Source organism: Gymnoscopelus microlampas (genome assembly GCF_963454915.1).
Source record: "Gymnoscopelus microlampas genome assembly, chromosome: 14".
NCBI classification, from domain to species: Eukaryota; Metazoa; Chordata; class Actinopteri; order Myctophiformes; family Myctophidae; genus Gymnoscopelus; species Gymnoscopelus microlampas.
In genome coordinates, this window is record NC_139951.1 from 21,632,214 (window position 1) to 21,645,462 (window position 13,249).

General features: G+C 45.2%; 1 protein-coding gene across 2 annotated transcripts in view; it reads right to left on the reverse strand.

Annotated features, from left to right (window-relative positions):
- Window positions 1–1,970: 1,970 nt before the first annotated feature.
- mrtfba (myocardin related transcription factor Ba) overlaps window positions 1,971–13,249 on the reverse strand; it is a 37,208-nt gene continuing 25,929 nt past the window's right edge. For both annotated transcript variants that reach the window (XM_084077699.1, XM_084077698.1), the window contains exons 10-18: window positions 12,604–12,851; window positions 11,466–11,649; window positions 8,366–9,148; window positions 7,693–7,968; window positions 7,018–7,131; window positions 6,200–6,355; window positions 5,593–5,730; window positions 5,275–5,335; window positions 1,971–4,659 (exon numbers count right to left, since the gene is read on the reverse strand). In XM_084077699.1, the coding sequence (XP_083933825.1) occupies window positions 4,142–4,659; window positions 5,275–5,335; window positions 5,593–5,730; window positions 6,200–6,355; window positions 7,018–7,131; window positions 7,693–7,968; window positions 8,366–9,148; window positions 11,466–11,649; window positions 12,604–12,851 (2,478 nt within the window). In that variant the 3' untranslated portion in view covers window positions 1,971–4,141. The remainder of the gene's footprint in view (window positions 4,660–5,274; window positions 5,336–5,592; window positions 5,731–6,199; window positions 6,356–7,017; window positions 7,132–7,692; window positions 7,969–8,365; window positions 9,149–11,465; window positions 11,650–12,603; window positions 12,852–13,249) is intronic.

Below are 13,249 nucleotides of genomic sequence, written 5' to 3' on the forward strand. Positions count from 1 at the left end.
ACAAGCTTTTGGTAGTACGCGCTGTACACTTCGTGCAGTATTTGGCATTAATCTCTCATTATGGACTGTTATTAGTGTTTTGAGCTGAGGAACAAAAAGCACCATATCTTGTCTTTTTGCGTCAGAGTGTGATGAATGTAGGCTCCTGGCATTTTCCCTTGACAAGTAAAAAACAGCTGACCAATATTCCACGGCACTCAAAATGTATTGCCAACTAAATTTGCATTTTTCATACAATAATACTCATACTTAACCCTTTGTTGTTGTTGTGAATTACCCTGAAATAGCAGTGAAAGGGTTTCAATGACCAACACTATGGAGTCCATTCTTGTGCCACAGGTCCCTAAACTGCGGGATTCGACAAATTCACACCTTCTACAAACAGATGGGGGGGGGGGGGGGGATTAGGGAAATCAGTTGCTTTAGCTTAATAGGAATTGAAAACGGCATACGTTTGGCCCCTTGTGGCACATGATTGGGCAACACTGTGGCACTATGGACCAATCAGAGTTATTGCTCAAGCGTACAAGGATGTAACAACATAAGGTAGACGTGATTTTTAATTATCTAAAAATATGAATTGTAAATTAAAGAAATGTAATAAATAAAAGCCAATGTATATTCCAAAGTGCTATAAAGTGAGTCAGTATCAGCCCTATGCAGAATTGACTAGAATATTTTGACTGACATACCTCTGTATTGAAGTGTGATATGAAGTGGCAAGACCAAAATTCTAAAGCCCCCTGCCCCACCCCCATCAAAACTAAAAAATCCAAACTGTCACAGGCCAAGCCTTCATTTACTTGTACTGTCCCCCACCTTGGGGTGTCTTGACTTTAACACCGGACAGGACAGACAAACAACAGTCATCAGAAGCCTTTTAAGAAGCAGGGTATTTCGATGACTTAAGCTGGACAGCAAGTGATTTGGTTTATCTGTATTAACACTTTTTTTTCCAAACCAAATATCTTCAGACAGCTGAAGGGCGATGGCCGAGGGAAAACAAAGCTCAAGATTTGAAGACATAAAAACAATCATGCACACAGAGATAACGAATACAGACATGCAGAACAACAGACAGGAAGACAAAGTCACACAGTGTCAAGTCAACATGCATCCGCTCTCTCGCCCTCTCATGCACACACCAGGGCAGGTACATGTTTTGTTTAGGCCATGCTGGCTGGTAAAACCCAAACTTTGCCAGCCATTTTCACCATTTTAACCACCTAAACTCTACTTGGTTGAATGGAGTCCCTAAGGGCTCTATATATTGACGTTCCGGTTTTTGCTCTCCTTCGCTGAAAATAGCCAACAACACGTCATGTCACATTGTGAGATTGAAGATAGGCTATTTTCACTATTTAACGGGCAACTAAGTACATAGGGTTTAAGTGGTCAAACTTAAAACCTTCAAATACAAATAACGTTTGGGTACCTGCCACAGACCAGTCAAACTCACATGCCTCTGTCAAAATGTACCAATGGTGGATAGCGTATGTTTCCCAAATAGGGCTGGGCAATATATCAATATCATAATGATATTCTGATATGAGACGAGATACTGTCTGGGATTTTGGATATCATAATATATCGTGATATGGCATTAAGTGTTGTCTTTTCCTCCCTACAAAGATTGCATCACAGTAAAGTGATGTGATTTTCTGAACTCACCCGACAGTTCTAGCAGTTCTATTATTTGCCTTTACCCATTCAAGCATTACTGATGATTATTTATCAAAAATCGTGTGTAAATATTTTGTGAAAGCACAAATAGTCATCCCCACAACATTGAGGTATGTCCATATCGCCCAGCCCTATTTCCACACACACACACACACACACACACACACACACACACACACACACACACACACACACACACACACACACACACACACACACACACACACACACACACACACACACACACACACACACACAAAGTGCAGAGATACTTCAGGACAGTTAGATACACATATCCCCTTCTCTGAAGAGCACTTTATGCCACATTACAATGTGTTACAATCTGCAGCAGTACACATAGGGTGCACACCTATTGCCTACGTGTGTGTCCTATACACTGGTTTTTGTTCCCGTGCCACTGTTGTACGCAAGTTATCCATCACAAGAAAAGAAAAAAACAGCTGCCAACAATGTGAGGAAAGTCTCAAGTCTGTAACTTTTAAACCACCTGTTAAGAATACATTCAGAATAAAGATAATGGCTGGACAAAGAAGTGTTGAGGTCTCCAGACCAGAGGGAGGTGGTGACTTGTCATGTCATCACAATGTTCTGTCACACCGATCGTATTCATGGTGATCGTTTTGTCGTTTTAATTGGTCGCCTCGAATTCAGAAATATGTCACATTTCCTTGTTCTGGGGTGCGAGCGAGGCGTGCCGGCAGATTGACTTGCCTCTTTATTAGTGCATAGTTCTCGCCGAATGGGAAGAGCATCCACTCGTCAGGAATTTGAGTCTTTGTTCTCAATAGACCGTTGGTCTCGGTGGACCTTGGTGAAAGGTCGGAATAAAAAAAAGAAAAACCTCTCCAATACTACGATGAATCGGATTGGTCGGGACACGCATAGTCTGTGTGTTATACATGTACTGTGCAAGTTTACCAGTGTGAATAGAAGCTTGATGGAGAAACGTTCTCACATACTTCTCAGTGCACGAGTGAGGTTGCCTGGCTTTGCACCGTGAATGAAATGTCCCCATGAATTGCAGACGGACCTAAAGCTTGAGCATCAAGAAGAGTTCAAGAAGATGGGAGATGAGTCGGTCAAAACAAATTATTTGTCCATCTCAATAATTCTGAGGAAACAATACAATGAACCCTAATGAATATGCTCTCACCCGATGTGTGTGTAGTGGTAACAATCAAGGCTCTCTAACAATTTGAAATAGTTTCAAATGAACATGCAACTCCATTTTCATCAGGCCTGTGGTTGTCACAATATGGATGACAAGATAAAACCCATATATAGGGCCGATGACTCCCAACGCAGATTAATGTAGGTCTGGTCCCAGACCAAGAACATGCAATTTGCAGGGAAATACTTCCTCCATTTAGGGTGGTTTTCCTAATGCAGAGCAGGATAGGTCATGTCATCTCCTCTGGGCCTCTGTATTTCCTGCCTCTGTACTTTAACTGTCCAACCAAAGCAGCCTTTACAAACATCCTTTCAGATGAGTTACTGCAGTTTGACTTTGTGGGGCAGAGTGGCACAAAATAAGTTTGCGTAAACCTGTCAGCCTCTGAAACCTAGTACAGACACGATATGCTATCAACTAGGTCCAAACCCTGTAGTACTGTCGGGAATATCTGCCCACACTTCTGTTGTGTTACTGTGGTAACGCAGCAACACAGATTAACATTCTGGCTGTAGGTCGCAAACACTTCGGGTCAGGCATGTGTGTTCTCAGCTGATGATATTTTCTTAGCAACCAGCCAAACCACTGGTGGGATAAAGGGGAAACATCTGAGCAACCCATAATACTCAGGCTCTCCATAGCGACAGTGCAGTCTATCCGAGTGTGGTTTGTACAGTATTTACATACACAGACTGTGTCCACCGTTTAGCTCCGTCTTATATTTCTGCACAGTTAATTTTGTAGAATCCACATTGTTCAAAAAGAATAATATTTTCTGTCCTTGAGTGTATGACGTTGATCATCATACAAAGTAAAATGTGTTACGTGTTAATTTAACTCTGAAAATGTAAAAATGTATCCGTATGGGTCCACTTTTGCATTCAGAGTTAAAAGAACAATCCTCATGTTATTGTGTACGTGATATCTATTGGCTGTGCAGCCATGATGTTACTTTTGTTCTTTGTCAGCTAATGTTGTGCAAATTCTCGCTTGTAAATCCACCCACTCAGTGCACGCCTATGCTGTAGGTGGTTGTATGACAGGTAGTGAATGACTGTTATTGCAAGAACGTACCAAAGATATGGCACAGAATGAGACTCCTTCCTCCTCATCCAATCATTTCTACCACTCCTAAATACACACCTCAATCTAAGTTCTGCTGTTGCAAACAACCACTTTTTTTGTTTGGTTACCCATCTGTCCTGTCCCTTTTAGGTCCCTCTGTCCATCAAATGTCCTGTCCGTCTCTCTTATCAACGCAATCCCTCAGTCCCAGTGTAGCTGGAGGTCCTGCGAGTCCAGGAAGTCCGTGGGCATCCCCAGGGGCGTGAGGCCCCCCGCGGGACACGGGGGCATAGTGAGGTCCAGCCACTCCATGTTGTCCAAGGTGGGGTCGGACAGGCCCATGTTGAGCGAGGAGGGAGGAGAGGAGGAATCGCAGAAGGACAGTTCCGACGTGTCCATGGGCGAGTAGGGCTGCTGGTCCATGAGCTGCGCCTGCAGCTCCTCCATCAGGCCCAGGGTGCGGGGGTCCGACACGGGGGTGGTCCCACCCAGGGTGCCCTCCAGGAAGGCCTCCAGCTGGTTGTCCGAGGCCAGAGAGGAGAGGCTGGGGGGCAGGCGGGGGTCAGCCGCCGGGCTCAGGGTGGGCGGTGGTGCCACCTGGATCTGCGGTGGCGGCCTGCAGAGGACCGTGTTGACCGGAAGGGTGGTGATGTTGGCCGTCACTGGGAGGGGCTTGGGGAGAGAGTTAGGAGGGTCCCGATGGATGAACGGGGTGATCTCTGGAAACGAGAGGAGAGGAAAGGAGCTTATTATGAATATACTGAAGATTAAAGGAACAATAGACAACATTCAGGCAGCCACTAGATGTCGCACTTTTACAACACCCCTGCTGCAAAAGGTTTACGGTTTCCCCTATAAGATGGCAAAGGCAGCAATCATTGTAGTTTGCAATATTGTAACGCACTGGCTGAATACAAAAATATATTTAGGGTAAGTATCTTCCTCAATGAAAACACATAGCCAGTGGTGACCGTCAGCTTTCAGCTTACAGAGGTGAACAAATCATACTTTTATGGTCCTATCGATCAACTGACAGTCTGACAAAATTATTTAAATGATTATTTCACAATCATGATTTTGGGGGAAAGCAATACCTTTATTCCACACCTTTTCAAAAGCTCTGTGGATGTATTAATTTCTTTTCTTTATTCATTTTCATATTTTTTTGTCCTATACGTTGTTTTACGAGTGTAAAACCGACAGTTTAGTAAGGATGCTGTCACTGGGGCATTGTGGCCACAGACATGTCACACAACACATTCACCAGGCTCATTTTGACTTTCCTTATATTACTATCTGTCAGGGTGTGTGTGTGTGTGTGTGAGAGTGTGTACCTCCACTCTCGATCAGAATGTCGAACAAGTCATCCATTTGCTGGCTTGTTGCCGTGGGAACCTGAGAAAAGAGCCTTTCAGTTAGGAAGAAGTGGAGAGATGTGAACAATAGCCTAACGGTACCTCAAGGCTACTGACTGAAAGTTGATAAGGAGAAAAACAGTGTGTGTGTGTGTGTGTGTGTGTGTGTGTGTGTGTGTGTGTGTGTGTGTGTGTACGTCCCGTCAGTATTTCTGTGTGCGCAAAAGTGTGTTCTGGCAGTGGCCTGGGTAAGTATTAGTGCATGTGCGTGCAATGCGTACAGAATGTATTTCAGACCTGTGAGATGTTGTTGATGTGCAAGTTGCGGGTTTGTTTGACCGCATCCTCGTAGCGTGGAGGCTCTCTGTTCTTGGGGGCCTGGCTGACCAGAGAGGAGGAATGGAGGATGAAGGCAGGCTGGGTTGGAGAGGGACACTGTAGGAGGAAGAATAAGGCACAGAAAGTTGGACAGATGCAGAAAGAAAACAAAAGTAACCACGAGAGCTATTAAAACCCCAACACGAAGTTGCAAGAGAATAAAACATAATACATAGATACTGCAACATTCCTTTTACTGTACTCAGGTTGTTCTTTGCTATTTTACTTGTCTAGTATGTTGAAATTGTATGAATCTATTTATTAGTGATTATATTTTTCTGTATCTCTGCTATGCCCCCCCCCTTCCAACACATTGCATTCAGTTTACACACACATTTGCACTCAAAGGAACACAATAAATAATCTCTCTAGAGGTTTTTTGTGTTATATCCTTCTGACAGGTCTGTACAAATACTATATGTTCATGCATTTTTTGTCTGGTCAATAAAAACACAATCAATCAATCACTGTACAGCAAGAAAAGAATACACAATATGATGCTTTTCTGAATGTTGTGATGCCCTACTTTTCTGAGCGGGCCGTTGGAGATGGTGTGGTTGGGTGAAGCCCGTGGAGAGAGTCTGGGGAGTCTGTTTTCTGGGGAACTGCTCAGGAAGGACTGGGGATTCAACTCAGACCTGCTCTGGTTCTCCGAGCTAGTATTAGTGCGCACTGTCAGGGTCTGTAGGGACAAGACAAAGTAGTTAAAGGTAATGCAAGAGAGAGATCAACCAGGTGCTCAATGGAGATAAAAGTTGAGTTAAAAACATAGATTGGTGCTTCTAGTTATCAACGGGAACCAAAAGGAGGAGAGGGCATAACATCAAGGTACTTTAATCATGTTTACAGAAAGTTTTAAAAGCCAACATGTTTCAACCAGCAACTGGTCTTCATACTTGCCCTGATGAAGACCAGTTGCTGGTCGAAACATGTTGGCTTTTAAAACGTTTTGTAAATGTAGTGTTCATTTTATATGGGCTACAAAAACAGTATCTTGATTTTACGCCCTCTCCTCCGTTTTCTTTTGAGTGGTCGGATTGCTGCTCTTTTTCTAGTTAAAAGGTAACGTCATCACTTTTTTCAAAACATATACAGTATATATTACAGTACCTTTACTGTATATACATGTACAGTATATATTTTCAAAAGGGTAGATATAAGATGACATGATGTGGGACATCATGTCTGTAATGTACTTGTGTAAAAGAGCACAGTTCACTAAAGTCAAGTATGCACATTTTGCATGAACAAAAGTCATATCCTGCCAAAGTCATAATGACTGCTAGCTGCCAAAACTGGACACAGAGGTCTGCCAGTGCGCCAGTGACGTGCTGTGTGTCTGACCTGTAACATGTGGTTGTGGTTGGCCAGCTGCTGGCTGGGTGTCGTGTCCATGTTGGTGCTTTGTAGCTGGGCCAGGCCCTGGGCAGGGCTGGACACTGTGGCCTGCAGCATCGGCTGACATTCACATTCAGGGGGTGAAAGAGAACACAAACCCGTGGTCAAACCCTCTGTTTTCAGACACATTATTTCTGCAACTGGCGCTTCACAGTTAAGTAGGACAAACTGTACAACGCAATTGTAGGCAATTTTAGATGCGTAAATAAAGCACTTTGTTTTCGTTTTCCCAGGCTTTGCCATCGTAATGGCTGGGTGCTCGATTCCATTTGGCTTTTGTATCGTACTGCTGCACTTTTAAAATGTCACTAAAATATTCAATCCATCAATCAATCGTATGTGTGTATTCCACATGGGACTCCCGAGTGTACAAATGGAACCAAATTTGTACACTCTCGACTCTGAGTTAAATTAACTTTGAGAAGTTTACACAGAGATGAAAACAATCCTACCAAATGGGTGTCTGTGGCCTAATGCATATCGAAATGGGGGTCCTTGAAATGAAAAGGTTTATATTATTTGAGCAATGGCTTTAATAAATAAAAAAATCAAGCACCCCAAAGCTAGAAAGATGATGCTTCGAGGGAATGATATGGGGATAAAATGCTGATGGTATGGTACCTGCAGGTTGACGGTGGTGGTGGGCAGCTGGATGGTGGTGGTGGCACTGCTGGGCAGTGACACGGGGAGCAAGATCTGTGTTGTGGGCTGGCCAGCTGTGGTCAGCAGCGTCTGGGTTTGACCCGTGCCTGTCAGCAGGGTCTGTGGCTGACCCAGGACCTGGGACACGCCGCCCTGGTGGCTGATGAAGAACTGCTGCAGGCTGGGCGCTGCTGCCTGCTGGGGCGGCTGAGGGCGAGCCTGGAGGTTGGGGCTCAGCTGAGCCTGGGTGCAGGGCTGTCACGATTACAAATTTAAGTTGACGATCAATTGTCACTCGAATAATCACGATTAACGATTTAATTGTGTGTTTGGCATTGAACATTGGAACATATGAATACAAATTGTATTTCTGTTTGCCTTTTAGGCTTCGTAATAAAAAATTGCACAGGGCAGATGTGACATAACTTAAATATACAAAGAAATTACTGAAATTACTATTGATCTACAAGCTTACAACGCATCACAAGGTGACGCATTGTAAGCTTGTAGATCTGCTATTTCTGTTTTTTTTTTGTTTTTTTTTTGAAAATATGTGACCATTTTTCAAAATGGAAACGATCATGCAAAAATAATTGCGATTATCTCAAATTATTGCGATTAGACGATTATGTAATAATTGTGACAGGCCTACCTGGGAGACCAGCTGTGGGCTGTGGGACGTTCTCTGGGCCTGGGGCTGCATCTGGGCGAGCAACTGGGCTGGGGGCTGCTGCTGAACCTGGGGGATCATTTGCGTCTGTTGCTGGGACTGGGGTTGCGGTTGGCGTGGTATGGCAGAAGATACAGTCACATCCTCCAGCTTCAGAGCCAGGGGGGCTTGGAGAGAGGCGGGGATGGGAGAGGCAACGGAGGAACAGTTTGACAAAACCCTGCCCTCCGTTTTGACCAGGTTGGAGTTGAGAGCGGAGGAGGAGACAGAGGCGGGGATTAGGTCGGCTACTCCCTGGCCTCTCTTCTCCACCTCGAGTTGCATCTTGAGCTCCTCCACCAGCCGCTGCTCCTGCTCCAGCTTCCTCATCAGCTCCTCGATCTGCCGCTCCTTCTCGTGCAGCCTCCTGTCCTTCTCTTCGGGGACGCGGCCCGGCAAGGTCATTAGCGGGGAGGATCCGGCCTCCGCCCGACCGAGGATCACCATCTGAGCGTCCGGAGGAGGCGGGGCCTCAGACATGCCCACGTCCTGCGAGACCGGGGCGGAGGAGGAGGAGTTGGCGGGGAAGGGGGAGACCGGAGGAGGGGTGGAGCTTGCGATCTCCGGGGTGACCTCCATGGGGACAGCGGAGACTTTGGAAGGGACAGAGCCGGGTGTAGGGGTGCAGGGGTGCTCCTGGAAGGGTTTCAGTTTCTCCATCAGATCCGTTTTGGTTCCTGACACGGGGAGGCCGCGAAGTTTCAGCTCCATTTTTAACTCAGCCACCTGGAACAGAAAAAATCGCACCCTGTGTGAAGGAAGCGGTGCCTTTGATGAGTGGCCTCCTGGTGGCGCTATAATAGGGCGGGGCGGGGCTTCAGCAATTAATGCTCGTCCCTATTGGTGGTGTAAGTCCACAAACCAAATTCGGACTGGGTGGCATGCTGCTAACTGGAGTTATGGCTGTTTGTAGCCCAGCCAATGACAATACAGAGGGGGCGGGGCTTCAGCAATTAAAGATTGTCCCTATTGGTGGTCTAAGTTCACGTGGTAAATGTGTATTTGGTAGCATGCTGCAAAGTGGACTTATGGCTGTTTAAAGCCCAGCCAATAGGAATACAGAGGGGGCGGGGCTTACTACATTTCAGTTCGTCCCTATTGGTGGTCTGAGTCCACTTACCAAATTTGTACTCAGTAGCATGCTGTGAACTGGAGTTATGGCTGTTTAAAGCCCAGCCAATGGGAAGACAGAGGGGGTGGGGCTTATGTAATTACAGTTGGTCCCTATTGGTGGTATTAGTTGGACTTGGTGGCATATGCTGCAAACTGGAGTTATAGCTGTTTAAAGCCAGTGGCCTCCTGGTGGCGCTATAATAGGGCGGGGCGGGGCTTCAGCAATCAATGCTCGTCCCTATTGGTGGTCTAAGTCCACATACCAAATTTGGACTTGCTGGCATGCTGCGAACTGGAGTTATAGCTGTGTAAAGCGCTGTTTAAAGCCAGTGGCCTCCTGGTGGCGCTATAATAGGGCGGGCGGGGCTTCAGCAATCAATGCTCGTCCCAATTGGTGGTGTAAGTCCACATACCAAATTTGGACTTGCTGGCATGCGAACTGGAGTTATAGCTGTGTAAAGCGCTGTTTAAAGCCAGTGGCCTCCTGGTGGCGCTATAATAGGGCGGGGCGGGGCTTCAGCAATCAATGCTCGTCCCAATTGGTGGTGTAAGTCCACATACCAAATTTGGACTTGCTGGCATGCTGCCAACTGGAGTTATAGCTGTTTAAAGCCCGTGCTGAAACGGACATCCGTTAAAGCCAGTGGCCTCCTGGTGGCGCTATAATAGGGCGGGGCGGGGCTTCAGCAATCAATGCTCGTCCCAATTGGTGGTGTAAGTCCACATACCAAATTTGGACTTGCTGGCATGCTGCCAACTGGAGTTATAGCTGTTTAAAGCCCGTGCTGAAACGGACATCCGGGCTCAAACGGACATAACGGACAAACGGACATACGGACGGACATAGTCAAGAGTAGAGCTAAAAAACATCGCATCAATCGACTTTCACCAGTTTTTACAATCAGCCCTTTCTAATCAATGTTCAGTGTACCTATTTCACCACCAAAACTAATTTGAAAAGGAAAAAAAAAGAGATAGTGAACCTGAAAGTAGTACATATACTGTACATTACATTACATACTGTATGTAGTCAGGCAGTGCACAGTGCACAAATCCCACCATAACCATAATAACTATGCTGTCTCATATGACCGTATTTCTAAGTAAAGATTAGAAAATAAAATAATCTTTGGGGCCTATCAATGGCATAAAGTTGAAGATGTTCACCACAGTATGGTTGCTTCCCCTATACACTGAGTCTTCACAGGACAGTGAAACTTCACAGGCCAACAGTGGAAACATTGTGTGGAATGACAACAATAGCATAGCAGCCCCAGCCATAATCCTGGCTTCGTGTCTTCAGAGAGAACACAGACACACGCACGCACGCACGCACAGTAAAATCACAATAATTGTAAAATGTGGTCATTTGTAACTCAGAACACAGTACTGGCATCATAGCCTAGCCTCCAAGTACTCTGTCAACAGTACTTGACATCATAGTAAACTGCACACTATATATCATATACAGCACTGTTTTCCAAAAAGTGGGTCTGGACCCATTTGTGGGTCACAGACACATATTTATGGGTCAGGAGTAAATACAAATATATACATTCTCCTATACGTTCCTCCTGTACTCCTATACATTTTGTTTTTTATTATTATTATTTCAAAAGATTTCCAAAACAATTCCCAAAGAAAAAAAATATGTTTTTTCAAAAGAATTTCATACATAAAAAAGAAAGAAAAGAAATCAAAGAAATTACATAAAGAAAACAAATATTGTTTATAGAAAACAAATGTTTAAATACGCAGTGAAAATAGCCAATCTACAAGCTCCTAACATGTCGCGACGTGACTACTACTTTGACTAGTTTGGGTCCCGGGCAAACAACTTTTATTTTTATTTTTTTACTTGAGTTAAAATGTTATAGAACCACTGCTATATGTATATATACACAGCGAAAGCATGATGAGGTTTTGATACCTTCATCTCCTCCAGGTTGGCAGGCAGGACGCCCGGTTTGCGGTTGGACAGGGTGGAAGTGCTGCTGGGCCGCGGCTGGACCGGAGTGGAGGGCGGAGGGGGTGGAGGAGGTGCAGTCGGCAGGGAAACCATGATGGAGGTTGGCAGGCCATTGGCACCGGGGCTCTGAGCCTCTGCCACAGGCCTGCAGTGAGGGAGGGAGAAAGAGAAGATGAGTAAAACGAAAGAGGACAGGGGAGATGAGAGACAGTGAGCAGGAAGGGGGTATAAAGTAACAGAGGGAGGGAGAGAGAGAAAGAGTAAGGGATGTGAAGAGAGAGAGGGAGAAAGTGAACGAGATATTGGACAGAAGGGAATAAGAAACGTTTAGGGAGGGAGGGAGAAGAAGACATGGAAAAAAGAAGGGGGAGACCGAGAGCAAGACAGAAAGAGAGAGAGACAACAAGAGATGTCAAGTAATTACATACTAGTACAACAGCCTGGGATGTTTCAGAGAATTACTAGCCTTAGTTGCCCGCAGACCAACAACTTTATTTGGGTGAGAGGGAGAGACACAGATAGAAAGTGAGATAAGAAAGAGAGAGGAGTTAAAGAGAATGAGAGATAGCAAAAGAGAAAAGTAGAAGAGATAAAAAACTCCTCTCTCAATATGAACAAACTGTCCTCCATCCTTCACCTCGTGCCTCATTGGCAGAGGTAGTCAATGGAACCACAGCACCTGAGCACCGTTCAAAGGCAGCCAGGCCATGAGGGGTGTTCGTTCAAAACAGGCAAAAACATCCTGTCAGACATCAATATGTTTTGACAGAGTGTTGTTATTGGAAACTACTAGCTAGTGGCCCTCAGGATTTCTGAAAACAATATTTGGTGTTTTGGCCCACTTTGTTCTGCTCGGACAAAGCAGGCTGGAGCAGGGGGGGGAAATGTGTGGAGTCATGGAGGTCATTAACTATTTAAAAGCCAATCAAAGCCAATATGAAGTTTTGAAGGTAAGACCTTCTCCATAACCGTCTTGCCAACATCGCTATACCAGAAGTAGTATAGATTACAGACAGTTCAGTTCAGACATAAGTTTAGAAAATGTAGTTTCAGTGGGTCTTGAGGTGTAGTGGCCAAAGTTTTAAAAGAGTGAACATACTTTAAAGGTGCAGGTAGTATAGTCTGGTAGTTGTAATGCTGTTGTTGCTGGCTCAGGATCTGCAGCTGGAGGAACAGCTGTTGTTGCTGCAGTAGTCTGGCGTAGGACGAGTCCATTTGAGCCTCGCTGACATCTAGCTTCTGGTCTGGTGGAACATACTGATGGTACTTCAACTTCTTCACCCTGGGCTTGGGCTCCTTTCCCTTTTTGCTCCGGCTCTTCTCCGATGGGTGCTTGGGCTGGCTTTGCTGTGGAGGACGTGGAAAGTTGGAGAAAACAGGACATTGTTTTTACTTAAGAGGATTGAACTGCAGATGATGCTGGGTTTTACTGAACAATCTCTTACAGTAAGAGTCCAATAACGGTGAGGCCTCCCAGTCGCATAGCAAGTTCTTAGGTGTGAAGTTTGTGTTTAGTTGGCTTAATTGCTTAACACATTGACTGCCAATCGCGTAGATCTACGCGAACCGATTTAAAGCCGCAGCGTGCCAGTCGCATAGATCTACGCGAACTGTTTACAAATTGAAATCCCATGTTAAATCGAAAAAGTGCACTTTCCGGATTTTTTTTCGAGACCTTCCGGTTCCGGGGGCCGATCGCATCCGTTTCCTGTCTAGGAATCAACTTTGAATCGATTTATCTCCTT